Source organism: Salmo trutta, chromosome 1 (genome assembly GCF_901001165.1).
Source record: "Salmo trutta chromosome 1, fSalTru1.1, whole genome shotgun sequence".
Classification (NCBI taxonomy): Eukaryota; Metazoa; Chordata; class Actinopteri; order Salmoniformes; family Salmonidae; genus Salmo; species Salmo trutta.
This window is the reverse complement of record NC_042957.1, coordinates 33,900,769-33,918,061: the sequence shown is the minus strand read 5'-3', so window position 1 is coordinate 33,918,061 and position 17,293 is coordinate 33,900,769. Positions and strand designations below refer to the sequence as shown.

Sequence of the window (17,293 nt, the reverse complement as noted above, 5' to 3'; positions counted from 1 at the left end):
TGATTGTGTTTCTAGCTCCAACAGTGCAGTAATAGGCTACCTAACAATACACACAAATACAAAACATTTAAATAAAGTAATAAGAAAGATGAGGATGAGCATGCGGAATATAAATATATATGTATATGATGGTGTGTATAGACTTTATGGACAGTATATGAATAGAAAAGGTGTGTACAGCAGTAACTATATAGGATGAGCCTTGACTAGAATACAGTATATACGGTACATATAAAGTCGGTAAAACAGTATGTATTAAAGTAACCAGTGTTCAATGACTATGTACATAGGGCAGCAGTCTCTAAGGTGCAGGGTTTAGTACCGGGTGGTAGCTGACTAGTAACAGTGATTAAAGTTCAGGGCAGGGTACTGGGCAGAGGCCGGCTAGTGATGAAGTCTGCTGGCCTGGAGATTAGATCTGGGGCTACATGTCTGCATTAGGCCGCTGAATGCATAATTGGTCGTCCAGTCAGGCCTTTGTATCTAACGATGTATCCTATGATCAATCAATGTAAAACCATAATGGCATTGCCAATCTGCCTGTCTTTTTGGATATCTTTGAGTGTGGCATATAGCCTTTCTCTGTCTGCCTTTTTGTATCCCCACGAGATGAAAATAGAGAGTTGAGACTGAGATGGGCTTTGTGAACTTTGTTATTAATTTTGTAAATGATTAATATGTTTGTGCATAAATTATAGAAGATCTCTATTAGCGTTCAAATTAGTTATCCTCACAATCCCTCAAGTCACTATAATAGGGGAAATCAATTGTGCAATGCATATTGAAAAGGTTTGCGTTATCTTTGTGTAAAGAAGTTGAAGCCAACTATGTCTCTACACCAACTGGGGATTTTAAAGTTTATTAAGCTCCTTGGATTTTACTCCATTTTATGCCTTCATTCTAAACTCAACTTAACTTTTAAGTGGGCCATTGTGAATCTTTATTAGGCAGTCATTTTCAATGAAATTATATCTGGGGTTCATTCCCTTTCCCCAACCCAGGTCAGAGAGAGAGAATAAGAAGAGAGGGAGAATAAGAATAATCATGCTTATCTGCTAGTGAGAAAAATAAGGTCAAGCGGTTGCTTATTGCATTTCTATTGACAAAGACACTTTGCAATCGTGTAGGATTTGCCTTTGCAACACGAAAGCTGATTGTGATTTTGAGGTGAGCCTAAATGCTAATTATGACTAATGTATAGTGATTGTACATTATCATTAACATCTTCATTAAGTACTCATTTAGGACCTGTTTGTCAGACTGTCTTTGTTTCTTCCTGGTTGTACCATCAATGCCTCCGCCGTCGAAGCTATGCTTTTCCAATCCTAACTGCCTTAACTCCCATCCTTTCCACCCTAAGCCAAATAGAGACATTCAGTGTCTCTACCATCTCAATTGAAATGTGTTGTTTGTTTGTTTTGCTTTTTATGCCTTTGAAATAATTTTCTGTAATGAAAAGTGCTATACAAGTTAAATATATTATTAATCATAATCAAGTGAATCTTTATTCAAATAGGCTATATCATTCGTATTTATCAAAGCTAGATTGAATGTTTGAAACATGACCTAGAATCCTTTCTTTGTGATGAGAATCCTGAATATCACTGATTTAATTTATTTGATCAAATCAATACGTTTCTTTCATCAGATCAATTTAGTCTAAATTAAACCATCATTGTGACTGGGACAAAAGTCTTCTCCCCAAGATTTAAGATAAAAAACAGTAGGTCTATGGTGTTACTGAGAAGGCCATCTTTTATCACTTCACTTGATGACAATGTTAATGTATTTGACTGTAAAAGGTCTACCTGAAGCTGGCCACGGTCTTGTTCCATCATTGTCTGGTATGACAGTGACCTGAGTGTCCTTGCTGCTCTCATCTGTCCATGAGAAGGATTTGTCAGTCAAGAGTAGGGTGACCACATTTAAAATACCCAAATGCAGGACAACAGGAGGATTTCGCGGGTCTGTGTAGCCTACGAATAAAAAACTATCTGGCCAGGTTTTGTAACTCATTTTGTGGCACAGACTCTACGTGGATAACTATACATGCAGCCAGAGACAGTACCCGGCAACATCGCCCTTGCAAAAAAAATCTGCAACAGATTGGCTGGTGAAACGCACACTCGGTACTCTGAATGGACCAGCAAACTGTCAATCAACACAGGTCGGGTGAGCTAGCGAACAGATTGCTGATTTCCTGTACAGCTATAGGATCCATTTCCATTGCAGCACAAACGTCAAATTGTAGGAAGAGAGGGTTGCCATAATAATGAAATATGCAGCTCCAAAAAAAATTGTTGATCAAGAATATTAACTGTTTACTTTGCAAGCTCACCAGCAATTGGACAACAATTACTAGCATATGCCTACTGGTCATTTGGTATGTAACAATTACTTGAAATTGATCATTTACTTATGAAGCTTGCATTTGGAATTTGTTGTTAAAATGAATTATTACTGTGGCGAAGATGCTCCATAGGCGCGGCTCTTCACATGCACTCTCCAAACTTCCACCACTGGAAGGTGCTTTATTTGCTCTTGTTGAAATGTTTGCTGTTGCTTTCACATGTTTAAATGCATAGGCCCTATGAGGTGAATCTATGTTCCATCTAATACTACAATAATTGCCAGCGTTTCATCATCCCATGTGTATTGCGACACATTCTATTCAATGTTTGATAGGCCTACATAGACATTTCTGTTTCCTGTTTGATAGGCCTATGATACATTTCCATTTAGCCAACCATTTGTTACCATGCTCTGAGTGGGCGCGATGTTTATATTGCACATGCACGGTCGTAAGACTCATGAGGTAAAAGTTATGTTTATTTAATTCAATGTATGGTATCCTTTGTTTACATTTCCCGGGTTATGCCAGAGTTATGTGCGTCTGTGTCCTCTGTAATTTTTGTTGTTCATAAGGAGCGCGCGGCTCAGTGCGCATAGACACGCTACGTGGCCTGCGCTCCACGCTTTGAAGTCAGAACGTTGAAGAAGAGAACATTATTGTTTCATGTATGCATGGTGTTGAAATATAATTAATAATCATTAAGTCTGATTAAGACGAATGTACCAATGTATGTGGATGTGGACATTTCCTTTTACATTGTAGAACCAATGTATTGGTTGTAATTGACAATTGGGTATTTGTGTGGTCCTGGGAGCCAAGTGCTTATATTATGCAGGCCCACCTGTTTTAGCTCCTGTTAGACAGATTCCATTTGGTTTCTCAAGGGGAGGCTGTTCAGTCTTGCCCTCTATCTGTGTCCGTTCAGATTGTATCAGGCTTAATCTGTCCTAAGACTATTTCTTTTGGGCTATTGCCCTTGTATATTTGGTAAATCTACTTGTATATTTAGCATGATATCGTGTTTTTACCATTGGATCACCAAGACCTATAAATACATTTACACTATGAGCACGCCAACTTGCCTTGCCTTCTGCTGATTTCATGCCCTTATGACTGATACAAGGTCCCTATTTTAAAATGACATGGGCTAATCAAAATGTGTTGTAGACAAAATAATGAAATGGGCTGTCTGGTAGCCTCAATAAATAGACAAAGATGTGTATTTGAACAAGTTGTTGCATGTAAATATCTTTTTTTTACTAGACTTGAGACTTGACTTGCTCTTAGAATGCATGACTTGGACTTGACTCGAGTCTTGACCTGTTTGTTCTACTTGGGACTCGACTTGAGACTCGGATCTTGGTCCCACGTCTATCATTTCTCAAAGATGGTACTGATAGACTCATTATATATATATATATATATATATATATATATATATATATATATATATATATATATATATATATATATATATATATATATATATTTTACTATTCAGCTAACCACCATTAAACCTAATAAGAATAAGGTGGTGTTTTTGGTGTAACAGTAACGTTATACCTTTATATTTGGTTATGTAGAATACTAATGAATCATTATGTGATCTTCTAAGACATTGACTCAGCTTTGATTTAACTTTACTAAACGAGCACCGTTGTGAGAAGTGGCTGGGTGCTATGGTAGCACTACACCCCCGCAGTCCGCTGAACCGAACAAGCAATTGAAGTGCCCCTAGCCTACTCTTTTGCCTTAGACAACATTTGGTGATGAAGAAACGAGACCACATGTGTGGCTATTTTATGAAAATCTGGGAATATTTGGCCAAGGAAACATTTCTGGTTGTTCTTAGGAAAGGATACTTTTAAAAACGGGATTGAGTGAAGTAGCAGCAAATATGTTGAATGAGCAACTAATAAGCATGGAGAGCCTCACATATTTTACTAATTTACCATATATCTTTCAGTTTAATACGGCTGTTTACTTACTTTTGTAGCTCTTCATCAAAAGCACGCTAGTTAGGCCTAACTGTCCTCTCCAACTTTAGCAGAAATTTTGCCCTAAAGGACTTGAGAAATATGATTGGTTGACGATAGGCCTATGACGTTGGCCTACGTCTCGTCTTGCGCTGCACAGCATATCAGATCTCAACAACGATTGGAGATACGTTTAACGTCACCAGTAGGCTTACGCTACCACGTCCTTATGATATATATTTTAATACGCGCAACGCGACTGCAAGAGAGGTCTGAATGAATGTCTGACTGAAATACGGGACAAATTATATATATTTTTTCTAAATTAGTGGCGTTTGATTGTTCGGTTGCGGGACAAAGGGCCAAAATGCAGGACTGTCCCGCACAATCCAGGACACATAGTCACACTTCAATTAAGAAGTTGAAAGTACTGGATGTATTCAGTAAAACATATCGCAGGTTTGGTCAGTCTCATCCACACGCGCTTTCATATGATTGACAGCGATCATCATGCGCGAGAGGCTACCTACTGGTAACAATGGCCTAGTTAGCCACCTGCTCGTTCAGGCAGGCATCATATTTGATATTTTCACAACACAGCGAGAACAAGAGTAACTAGGGTTACTAGCCAAGTTAGCTAACTATATGAAGTTAGTAAAATACCAATACCTTGGGGTAATCCGCCTCAGGTTTTTATGAACTCGGCTTGAATGATGGATCACAAAATGGAGCGAAGTCCTGCTACCAATGGTAAAATTGCGTAGCTAACTTTGGTTTGCTAGCTTGTTCGTTTTAACGCAAAGTGTGTTTACCATTCTCCAATGTTAGGCAGCCAATTAGCGTGACATTGATGGGCTAGCTAGTTAAGCTACTTCTTGCAAACATTGGGCAGACGGTTAGCTGCTAACGTTAGCGCCAATATTGTCGAGGAAGATGGCTAATTGCGCATCGGCGGGAGTATGGTGTCGAACGAGACTAGAAGATGCATAGCTAGCTAGCTAAATGAACACAACAATATGATTATTTTCCCTTGCTTTCAGGGACAGACACCGCGGAATGGGGTCTTAGAAAAGCTAAACTTGTCGTGGCCGTTGCCATAATAAAGAGTAAACCTCCCGGGATAAGTGGCCGGAAGCACACGGAACATTTGGCCAACAAGCTGAATAGCCAGACTGAGGCCTGGAAGACCAAAGCCCAGAGGCTGCAGGAGGAAGTGCTCAGAATGCGTCAAAAGCTCCTTCTCACCCAGATGCTCTCAAAGCCAAAGAACACCAGTGGAACAGAAGCTGGTGGTGGGTCTCATTCATCCTCTGCTAGTTTGTAACTAACTAACCCTCAGTCCTTTAAAAGTGTGACTAATAGTATATACCCTATGCTAGACATTTAATTTAATAAACATGTCTCCTATTGGTCAATCACATGTGAATACAGTATACTCAGTAGGCCCATTGTACTTTAGGTCTGCTGGATAGGTCCAGAGCAATGCATTTAGAATAGATATATCTGTGCCTCTGGATAGGGCTACAGCAGTGTATTGTCACAGTAAATAGCCTCCCAGTTTGATTATTTTGTTCAATTGATGAACTGCAGGATTCATCCTCATTTAAATGTAGCATATTTTCATTTAAATGTAGCATATTTGGATTACAATGTCTACATGAGGAGTGGAGCCTAGTTTTCATACCTTAGCTATCAGCCGGATGTACAGTCGTGGCCAAAAGTTTTGAGAATGACACAAATATTAATTTCCACAAAGTTTGCTGCTTCAGTGTCTTTAGATATTTTTGTCAGATGTTACTATGGAATACTGAAGTATAATTACAAGCATTTCATAAGTGTCAAAGGTTTTTATTAACAATTACATGAAGTTGATGCAAAGAGTCAATATTTGCCGTGTTGACCCTTCTTTTTCAAGACCTCTGCAATTCGCCCTGGCATGCTGTCAATTAATGGACCCAAAATATCAATGTTTTGTTCCCCGAGCCACTAAGTTATCACTTTTGCTTTATGGCAAGGTGCTCCATAATGCTGGAAAAGGCATTGTTCGTCACCAAACTGTTCCTGGATGGTTGGGAGAAGTTGCTCTCGGAGGATGTGTTGGTACCATTCTTTATTCATGGCTGTGTTAGGCAAAATTGTGAGTGAGCCCACTCCCTTGGCTGAGAAGCAACCCCAAACATGAATGGTCTCAGGATGCTTTGCTGTTGGCATGACACAGGACTGATGATAGCGCTTACCTTGTCTTCTCCGGACAAGCTTTTTTCCGGATGCCCCAAACAATCGGAAAGGGGATTCATCAGAGAAAATGACTTTACCCCAGTCCTCAGCAGTCCAATCCCTGTACCTTTTGCAGAATATCAGTCTGTCCCTGATGTTTTTCCTGGAGAGAAGCGGCTTCTTTGCTGCCCTTCTTGACACCAGGCCATCCTCCAAAAGTCTTCGCCTCACTGTGCGTGCAGATGCACTCACACCTGCCTGCTGCTATTCCTGAGCAAGCTCTATACTGGTGGTGCCTCGATCCCGCAGCTGAATCAACTTTAGGAGATGATCCTGGCGCTTGCTGGACTTTCTTGGGCGCCCTGAAGCCTCCTTCACAACAATTGAACAGCTCTCCTTGAAGTTCTTGATGATCCGATAAATGGTTGATTTAGGTGCAATCTTACTGGCAGCAATATCCTTGCCTGTGAAGCCCTTTTTGTGCAAAGCAATGATGACGGCACGTGTTTCCTTGCAGGTAACCATGGTTGACAGAGGAAGAACAATGATTCCAAGCACCACCCACCTTTTGAAGCTTCCAGTCTGTTATTCAAACTCAATCAGCATGACAGAGTGATCTCCAGCCTTGTCCTCGTCAACACTCACACCTGTGTTAACGAGAAAATCACTGAGATGATGTCAGCTGGTCCTTTTGTGGCAGGGCTGAAATGCAGTGGAAATGTTTTTTTGGGATTCAGTTCATTTGCATGGCAAAGAGGGACTTTGCAATTAATTGCAATTAATCTGATCACTCTTCATAACATTCTGGAGTATATGCAAATTGCCATCATACAAACTGTGTCATTCTCAAAACTTTTGGCCACGACTGTATTATTGAACTGAAGACCATTGTGGCCAATGAGCATCTTGCTCATTAATGAAGTTGAGCATCATGGACACGCAAGGTTGCTTTGGAAACAAGGCCCGTTGATGTGCAAAACAAGTAAGAATTAGACCTATATGAAATTACACAAGGTGGTGGTGAATTACATAAAAGGCGAGAGAGACATGATTGAATGGAGTTTAATGACAAAGCTAATTGTGTGAAAACTGAGGGTGTTTTAATTATAGGGCCTGCTTAATTCAGTGACACAGAGTATAATGAAGCTGACAATGAGATGCACATAATGATGAAGCTCATGTCCTACTTGGTGCAACCTGCAGGAGATGGCTTCATGGACCTGCTCTCTCAGGAGTTCATGGGGCCGGGCTTGGTGAAAGATCCGCTCAACTCAGACATGGACTCCGGCTGTGGGATGGAGAACAACACAGAGACACTTCTGCTCACTCAAGACTCTGCAGAACCCAGTGCCCAGCCAGCCTTCCCACCTGTCACTACCACACCCCCCCAGATCCCATTCTCCAGCCTGTGTGAGGCAGGCCCTCGTGGGAAGGCCATGCTGCTCCACATGCAGTTTCTCCAGAGCCTGTGTGGGCTGAACAGGGTGGAGTGGGAGGCAATGGGTGCGGAGGCTGGAGGGTTTAGCCTGGACAGGGACAAGGACAGGTCCGTGGTGGCAGACTCGGTGTGCCAGCTGCTGTCCTGTGTGGTGTCTGCTAGTAGGGATGACAGACCCCTGCCCCCACGCTCACTGCTCCTGCAGGCGTTCCGGGTGGTGGCCCAAGCAGTGGATCACTGGCTCTCCCACAGACAGCCCTCCCAGCTATTTGTGACAGGCATGGAAGATTCCCTGAAAGAGCTCACTGATGTTCTATTACGCAACGGCCAGCTCAACAGGGTAAGAGAACATAATGCATATCGTAGTGTATTAATGACAATATGTTTTACAGTATTATATTTGTGTAGGTGTTTAAAACATACTTCCTTTAGTAGGTAACACCAGACATTAAATTCCAAAGCGAGAGGTTCTCAGTCCTAGTCTCACTTACATTTTGGATGATCATTGCATGGCTAAATGTAATACCAAGTTGACCGGAGATTGATGAGTTCAGTGGTTCTTAGTATGCAGTCCAGAATAACAGCCTGTATGTTTCATTACCCTCAGAAAGAAATGACAGTCATCAAAGTGGCATTGAGGTTTATAGATGATCATATGACCAGCTGACTGGTTTTCTGATTCACGCCCCTACCTTTAAGGTATCTGTGACCAACAGATGCATATCTGTATTCCCAGCCATGTGAAATCCATAGATTAGAGCCTAATGAAATTATTTCAATTGACTGATTTTCTTACATGAACTGTACCTCAGTAAAATCTTAGAAATTGTTGAATGTGGCGTTTATATTTTTGTTCAGTGTAAATTGAAGACAGACAATTTTCTGTTTAAATGCACAGTAACATTAATATACACTGAGACTGTAGGAGGAAGGAAATGAGAGCGTGGAGAAACAAGTGAGATAGTATGGGGAACGCCACCACACCCACTGTTATGACTAATCATGAGATATGACTGGCAGCACCAATACTTATTAGCTTCTGAGGGGACAGACAATCACCTTAGTGTCAGCAGGCTTGAATAAAGGCTGTCACAGTTGAGTTGTGAAGGGCGTGTTGTCCCTTTCCGAATGAAGATTATTAGGTGGGAGGTTATATGTTGCTTTTAGGCCAATTGTTATTACAAATCTAGCCACAAGTCACTTTGGATTTCCTGAAAAACTGCTTGAAAGATTCTTACCTGGCGCTAAAGCATTATGGTGATTATGTTGTACCAAACAACTTCCAGTAGTTGGACCATTGGTTGAGAGGCTGCTGAATCATAGTTATTTTGGTTACCAGATCATATGAGTGGCCAGCAGTGTGCATTTTAATCTCGGCTGGAACCCAGAAACAAATCTGTCACCAGAGACTAATGTGTCATAGCATTTCCATTATCCCCAAATAGACTGTATGTTGTCCGTATAGGCTAGGTCAGGGATGGGCAACTTTGATGGGGGTGGGGGCCACAATAAATCTGAATTCATCACGAGGGACTGCAGTTGTGCCGGGGCTGCAGTTGTGCTGCCAACACGCCCTGACCATGATTACTATAAGTTTAGATATATGGCCGCTAGACTAACAATCTAAACATTTTAGCTGATATGGGCTAGTTGAGTGACTCTCAGTGATTGACATAACAAGAGAGAAACTGCTGATGCACAAACAAATTTCGAAATTGCACCTTGTGTATTCTACTATTCTAACTCGCAACAGTAAGTTGAGACCCGAACTGAGTAAAAAAATAAATATATTTTGTATACTTTTTTTGGGGGGTGGGATTGATCCGAGGGCGTTCAAAAGTTGCCCATCCCTGGGCTCGGTCATTGTGGTGAGTGTAAATAATGTATAGAATGATTTCCATTGGGAGCTCTCAAACATGTCTGGCTAAAGTTCCCGATAGATATTTCCAAAAGCTGTATCCCAAGTGCCACCCTACTCCTTTTTTAGTGCACTACTTTTGACCAGTGTCCAGGAAATAGAGTAGCATTTGTGACACCTAGCATGCTTTGGTCACTGCATCTTTAGCATGGCCTCAAGGTTACTGTTATTTAGAGGGACGGTAGATTGATGACCAGTCAGTCAAGAGGGAAAAAATATAAGCTAGAAGTCAGCTTAATGTCAGTCAAGGAGGAACAGTCACGGCTGCTCTAGTCTAGAGAGTACAGAATGTTTTCCCAATCGGAATACAGTGTGTACAAAACCCTCACAGCCATGTTGCCTGCACCTGCCACCTGCTGCCAGTATTTCAGAGTGGAGTAGCCTAAATCATTGCAAAGGTTTCTGCATCACCAGTATTCACGGTACACAACACAGTTTGAGGCAGTCTGGGACAGTTTATTCTCAAGTGCAAACTACTCAATAATGACCGTTGCTGAAAGGTTATATATATATATATATATATATATATATATATATATTCATAAGGAAACTAAGGAAATAAGGAAATATATATATATATAGTTCCTTTAAAAAATAAATCAGTCAATTTGTCTCTGTTAATCAAATCAAAGTCTGAAAGTTTGGATAGGGATTTGTTTGTTTGTGGAAAACCCTCCTCGCGAAGTCTCTGAGAAGAGTTTCCTTTCCATTGTGCACTAAGCTGGTGTTTGGCTGAGTGTTGGCAAATTGTAATGCTTTGACAAATAGGATCAATGTTTGCCATTATGCCATGACTATTAAAATCTCATGTTCATAAAAAGACAAGGGAGGAAAGCTAACTTTGATTTATCTTAATATAGAGATCAATTGGCTGTGTCAAACACAATTCTGAAATATTTTAAAGTTGTCGGGTGCCCATGGGCATCAGCAACAAGCCAACATGTTGGCGTGAAGTGGTGCAGCATGGTTGAGTGGACCTGCAATTTAGGACTGCGTAATACATTGATTGTTAAGTCACTGAATGAAAACAGGACAAACAAGTGCCCGCAAGGAACCAATTTTAGGAGGCTCTCAAACTCACTCCAAGCAGGTGTCCTCACTCCTTTGCTCCAATAGTTTCTGGTGTAAAATACAACAATAAGAAAGTCCGAACTAAAGTGGCGTGTTCGGAGAAGAGCATCATACAATAACGCTGTAACTCTCTTTCACATGGCCATTTACAGGACAGTGAATGATCCGGATCAGGGCGAACCTGCAGTACTTTGTGCCTCTGTGTGTATGAATCACAGACTGCTGGAATTGGGCTGTAGCTTTGGGACAGGAGGGCATGATGCAATGTCCTCTACTGCTGTGACAGGGACTAAGCTCCTCAGCCCTGTTCTGTCTGTAGGACTGTGGAATCCGCAGCAGAATAACAGAGGCTACATCCCAAATGGCACCGTGTTCCCTATAGCAGTGTTTCTTAATCCTGGTCTTGAGGACCCAAAGCGGTGCACATTTTAGTTTTTGCCCTAGCACTACCCCGCTGATTCAAACGATTAACTCCTCAACAATCTTTGATGATTTGAATCAGGTGTGTAGTGCTAAGGCAAACACAGAAATGTGCACCCCTTTGGGTCCTCAAGACCAGGATTAAGAAACATTGCTATAGGGAATATGGTTCTATTTGGGATGCAGTCCCTGTCATTCTGTTGCTGATTCCCTAGGACCAGGATTAAGAACTGCCCTATAGAATGCACTACTTTTGACCAGTGTCCTTAGGGTGCTTTTTGTGACTCACATCACTCCAGACATCCTTGATTGTGTTTGTAAAGAAAAACAATTCTATTCACCTCATGCCTGACTGATATTGCCGGTGAATAAAGTCATTAGCCAGGTAATTTTTACTCCGGCTGCCTGTATCAAGCCAAACAGCGGTCGGACTTTGGGTCATTTCCATGCAAATGAAGGCTGCTCACTGCTCAGAAGGCTGATCACTGACACAGCCTGAGTGACTGAGGAAGAGTAGGCTGTATGCCGTTTCAGCAGGAGGAGTATCACTGCTGCAGAGAATTCTTTTTTTGAGATGGAGGCATCGGAGATACCAAAGTTGTTTAAATGATTTCCAGCTCCATCCTGTAATTAGCGTAATAGGAGCTGTCTCCTCTGCTTTGGGATGACGCTGATGCTACTGGAGCTTATTGATGTCATTTGCAGTTGTGGAAATAGGATCCATCAGTGATGTGACTTTATATTTTTAACCCTCATTTCAATCAAGTTGATTAATTTCAATAAAAAAATAACTGTAAATTAAACCAGATCCCATCCTATTGCTGGCTCGAGCTGTGTTAGTTAATTCTGCTGAGTAACTAAATGAGGGTGTAATTGTTTTCTTCCTATTTCACACGTGGAAGTGTGTTAATGTGTTTACTATGTTATGAATTGGTGGTTTGGTTTATAACAACTAACAAAAACATGAATGGTTATCAGCATCCTCAAGGAGGAAATCCTTGATTGAAAAATATGTTGTATTTTTATTCCTGTTCTAAATTGTGCTTCTTTAGGCCTCCTGGGAATCTGCCTGCAATTTTCTATTAGGCTTAAATCTCTATCTTGACTTCAAATGCACGCTTCATTCCCTAGCAATGTGAAAAGAGATGAACTGTTACCATCAAGATGATGATGATGAAATACGCTATAGAGGCCTCTCTCAATAGCTGACATACTGTCAAATAATTTGGACTGAGTATTTCATCTGGAGACGTGAAATAGGTAGGCGATATCATTTACACCGACTGCAGCCCTCAACCTTGGTGATGATGGTAATGCCACAGAAGACAGAACTAGATTGAGATTCTATGGTTAATGCTGAGGCCCTTATGTCTGAATCTTTACTTGGCCCTGTCTGTAATGGCTTCACAGCTGTCTAGGGGCCAGTCTACTCTAGTCATGAAGGTGACGCGCCTAGATGAAATGGAATATCGTGACTCCCCAGAGGCACCAGTCAAATGTCACTCTCATAGCGTAAAAGGCTCAAGACTATAAGGTGATATTATTTCATGACAGTATTTTATTTCAACTGAGAATAGCACAAAGTTTAGTTTTCTGTCTGGTCACATAGTAGTCTCACTTATTATCATGGCTCCCTTTTCTTTTAGGGTGCTCAGTTATTATCTGTCTCTTATGTGAAGGCCTACAATTTGTCCAGCTTGTTCTCTTTGCGATATCGAAAAACCTTAGGCCTATAGTCTGAAATCTGAATACATCTTGTGTCATAGTGTTTACGGTAGCCTATTGCATTGCATAGCCCTGTATACTGTGCAGAGATGATATTATAGTACAACCGTTCTCGTACGCTCTTCAAAACAAATTGCCAGTAGCCTAGCTATACACTGAGTGTATTCCATGACATAGACTGACCAGGTGAATCCAAGTGAAAGCTATGATCCCTTATTGATGTCACCTGTTAAGTCCACTTCAATCGGCGTAGATGAAGGGGAGGAGACCGGGTAAGGAAGGATTTGTAAGCCTTGAGACAATTGGGACATGGATTGTGTACACTACCAGTCAAAAGATTTAGAACACCTACTCATTCAAGGGTTTTTCTTTATTTTTACTATTTTCTACATTGTAGAATAATAGTGAAGACATCAAAACTATGAAATAACACATATGGAATCATGTAGTAATCAAAAAGGGTTAAACAAATAAAATATTTTATATTTGAGATTCTTCAAATAGCCACCCTTTGTCTTGATAGCTTTGCACACTCTTGGCATTCTCTCAACCAGCTTCACCTGGAATGCTTTTCCAACAGTCTTGAAGTAGTTCCCACATATGCTGAGCCCTTGTTGGCTGCTTTTCCTTCACTCTGCGGTCCGACTCATCCCAAACCACCTCAGTTTGGTTGAGGTCCGGGGATTGTAGAGGTCAGGTCATCTGATGCAGCACTCCATCACTCTCCTTCTTGGTCAAATAGCCCTCACTCAGGCTGGAGGTGTGTTGGGTCATTGTCCTGTTGAAAAACAAATGATAGTCCCACTAAGCCTAAACCAGATGGATTGCGTATCGCTGCAGAATGTTGTGGTAGCCATGCTGGTTAAGTGTGCCTTGAATTCTAAATAAATCACAGACAGTGTCACCAGTAAAGCACCCCCACAACATAACACCTCCTCCTCCATGCTTTACGGTGGGAAATATACAAGCGGAGATCCCCCGTTTACCCACACCGCTTCTCACAGACACGGCGGTTGGAACCAAATATCGCCAATTTGGACTCAAGACCAAAGGACACATTTCCACCGGTCTAATGTGCATTGCTCATATTTCTTGGCCCAAGCAAGTCTCTTCTTCTTATTGGTGCCCTTTAGTAGTGGTTTCTTTGCAGCAATTTGACCATGAAGGCCTGATTCACACAGTCTCCTCGGAACAGTTGATGTTGAGATGTGTCTGTTACTTGAACTCTGAAGCATTTATTTGGGCTGCAATTTCTGAGGCTGGTAACTCTAATGAACTTATCCTCTGCAGCAGAGGTAACTGGGTCTTCCTTTCCTGTGGCGGTCCTCATTGTTCCTGTGGCGGTCCTCATTATATATCAAAATATATATTTATTAACTATAGTAAACTAAGTAATTAGCAATGATGTGTGTAATCAGTAGCGTAAGTGAGTGCTTGCATGCATAAATGTAATAATGCAGGGTGTTGAAGGGTGCCAAAGCAAACAACCAAAAACAACAAGGTGTCTGCATGGAGAGAGTCAACCCAATCACTGTGGAAGACGTCCATTTATCATGGGACACACCCGGGCCAAGGTGTCTCCCATGTAGCTGACGACCCTCCCAACTCCACCCACCGGCATCCTAATAAGGAAACAAGAGCAAAGAGAGAAAATACGGCAGAGTGGGAGGGTCGTCACACCCCCCCCCCCCCCCATAAAACCGGGGACCAACAAGGGCCCCGGAACAACGTACCAGCCTCTGCGTCCCAAATTGACACAGCCCTGCGTCCCAAATTGACACAGCCTCTGCGTCCCAAATTGATGAGGGGTTACGTGTTCACACCTCCCTTTGCCCCAGCCAACCTCCTCCCCAGACCTCAGCAACCTTTGCGCACAGGAAGCAAGTTTAAGAGGAAAGAAGAACACAAGACCAGGAGGGAACAGACAGGAAAGATAGAACTTGACAAAACCAAACAATGGTCAGTCACAAACACTCAGGAACAGGGCGCACGAGAGACCGTCAACTACAAGCTCCAACGAAAAGAACATCTCCCAACGGTTCATAGTCACTCCCCAACGGTTCATAGTCACTCCCCAACGGTTCATAGTCACTCCCCAACGGTTCATAGTCACTCCAACGGTTCATAGTCACTCCAACAGTTCATAGTCACTCCAACGGTTCATAGTCACTCCAACGGTTCATAGTCACTCCAACGGTTCATAGTCACTCCAACGGTTCATAGTCACTCCAACGGTTCATAGTCACAAGTAATTAGTAAAAAATAATCTCACTCAACCGCTCTGCTGAGCACACCAGACCACAACAAGAGAAAATACAATCACACCGGGCACCACAGAAAAGAGATGAGAAATGGAGCTTCCCCAAAACCTACAATAACTCAACCCTAGTCTTCGTGCGGATTAGCGGTGGGTAATTATGCACTGTAGCCCGCTGGCAAGGAAGTAATCCCCCAGCACGCTGGCAGATTCCACCAAGCCACGGATGTGCCCCCGAGACAACTGCTCAGTCCACAGACACCACACAAAAACAACAAACATTAACCATGCCCAACATATTCCAAAATGAAACGCGTCGCTAAGCCTATCAGGGGAAAAAGGCTATAGCTCCGGGTAGTAAAGGTTCACTACCCTATCCAAATCTCCCACTGAGGTACACAGCTGATTGCACTCACCTCCTCAGACCAATGTCCCAACAGCGAGTAGAACAAGCATTTCCAGGCTGGGCAGGGGCCTGGAAACTAACCAATGTACTCTCTCCAACGCAGCACACAAACCAAACAAACAAAGGCAACCAGTACTGAGCACCAAACTCAAACTAACAAAATATACAAACAAAGCACCTACAGAATTTAACATAACTCCACGTTTTCTCCCAAACACAAGTTCAAGATCGTGGACAAGCTCCCACTTGTTACGAACCGGCTCAGAGTTCGCAACAAAAGGGAGACAACGTGGAGACAAAGAGGATCAAAATATATATTTATTAACTAAAGTAAACTAAGTAATTAGCAAAGATGTGTGTAATCAGTAGCGTGAGTGCTTGCATGCATAAATGTAATAATGCAGGGTGTTGAGGGGTGCCAAAGCAAACAACCAAAAACATCAAGGTGTCTGCATGGAGAGATTCACCACAATCACTGTGGAAGACGTCCATTTATCATGGGACACACCCGGACCAAGGTGTCTCACATGTAGCTGACGACCCTCCCAACTCCGCCCACCGGCTTCCTAATAAGGAAACAAGAGCAAAGAGAGAAAATACGGCAGACAGAGTGGGAGGGTCGTCACATCATGAGCGCCAGTTTCATCATAGCACTTGATGGTTTTTGTGACTGCACTTGAAGAAACTTTCAAAGTTCTTGAAATGTTCCGTATTGACTGCCTTTCATGTCTTAAACTAATAATGGACTGTCGTTTCTCTTTGCTTATTTGAGTTGTTCTTGTCATAATATGGACTTGGTCTTTTACCAATGAGGGCTATCTTCTGTATACCCCTCCTACCTTGTCACAACACAACTGACTGGCTCAAATGCATTACGAAGGGAAGAAATTCCACAAATTTACTTTTAAGGCACACCTGTTAATTGAAATGCATTCCATGTGACTACCCCATGAAGCTGCTTGAGGGAATGTCAAGAGTGTGCAAAGCTGTCGTCTAGGCAAAGGGTGGCTATTTGAGGAATCTCAAATATATTTTGATTTGTTTATAACAGTTTTTTGGTTACTACATGATTCCATATGTGTTATTTCATAGTTTTGATGTCTTCGCTATTATTCTACAATGTCGAAAATAGTAAAAATAAAGAAAAACCCTTGAATGAGTAGGTGTTCTAAAACTTTTGACATGTAGTGTATGTGTGCCATTCAGAGGGTAAATGGGCGAGACAAAATGTTTAAGTACCTTTTGAATGGGATATGGTAGTAGGTGCCATGCGCACCGATTTGAGTGTGTCAAGAACTGCAACGCTGCTGGGTTTTTCACGCTCAACAGTTTCCTGTGTGAATAAAGAATATCCACCCACCACCCAAAGAACATCCAGCCAACTTGACACAACTGTGGGAATCATTGGAGTCAACATGGCCCAGCATCCCTGTGGAACACTTTCGAGACCTTGTAGTCCATTGATCAGACATTTTTATTTGAATTTACTTTACTTATCTATTTATTAGTTTT

General features: G+C 41.9%; 1 protein-coding gene across 1 annotated transcript in view; it reads left to right on the top strand.

Annotated features, from left to right (window-relative positions):
• The first annotated feature begins 4,756 nt into the window (after positions 1–4,756).
• Positions 4,757–17,293, top strand: part of mei4 (meiosis-specific, MEI4 homolog (S. cerevisiae)) — a 46,286-nt gene continuing 33,749 nt past the window's right edge. The window contains exons 1-3 of the mRNA XM_029754308.1: positions 4,757–5,079; positions 5,370–5,621; positions 7,750–8,324. Coding sequence (XP_029610168.1) covers positions 5,040–5,079; positions 5,370–5,621; positions 7,750–8,324 — 867 coding nt within the window. The 5' untranslated portion in view covers positions 4,757–5,039. The remainder of the gene's footprint in view (positions 5,080–5,369; positions 5,622–7,749; positions 8,325–17,293) is intronic.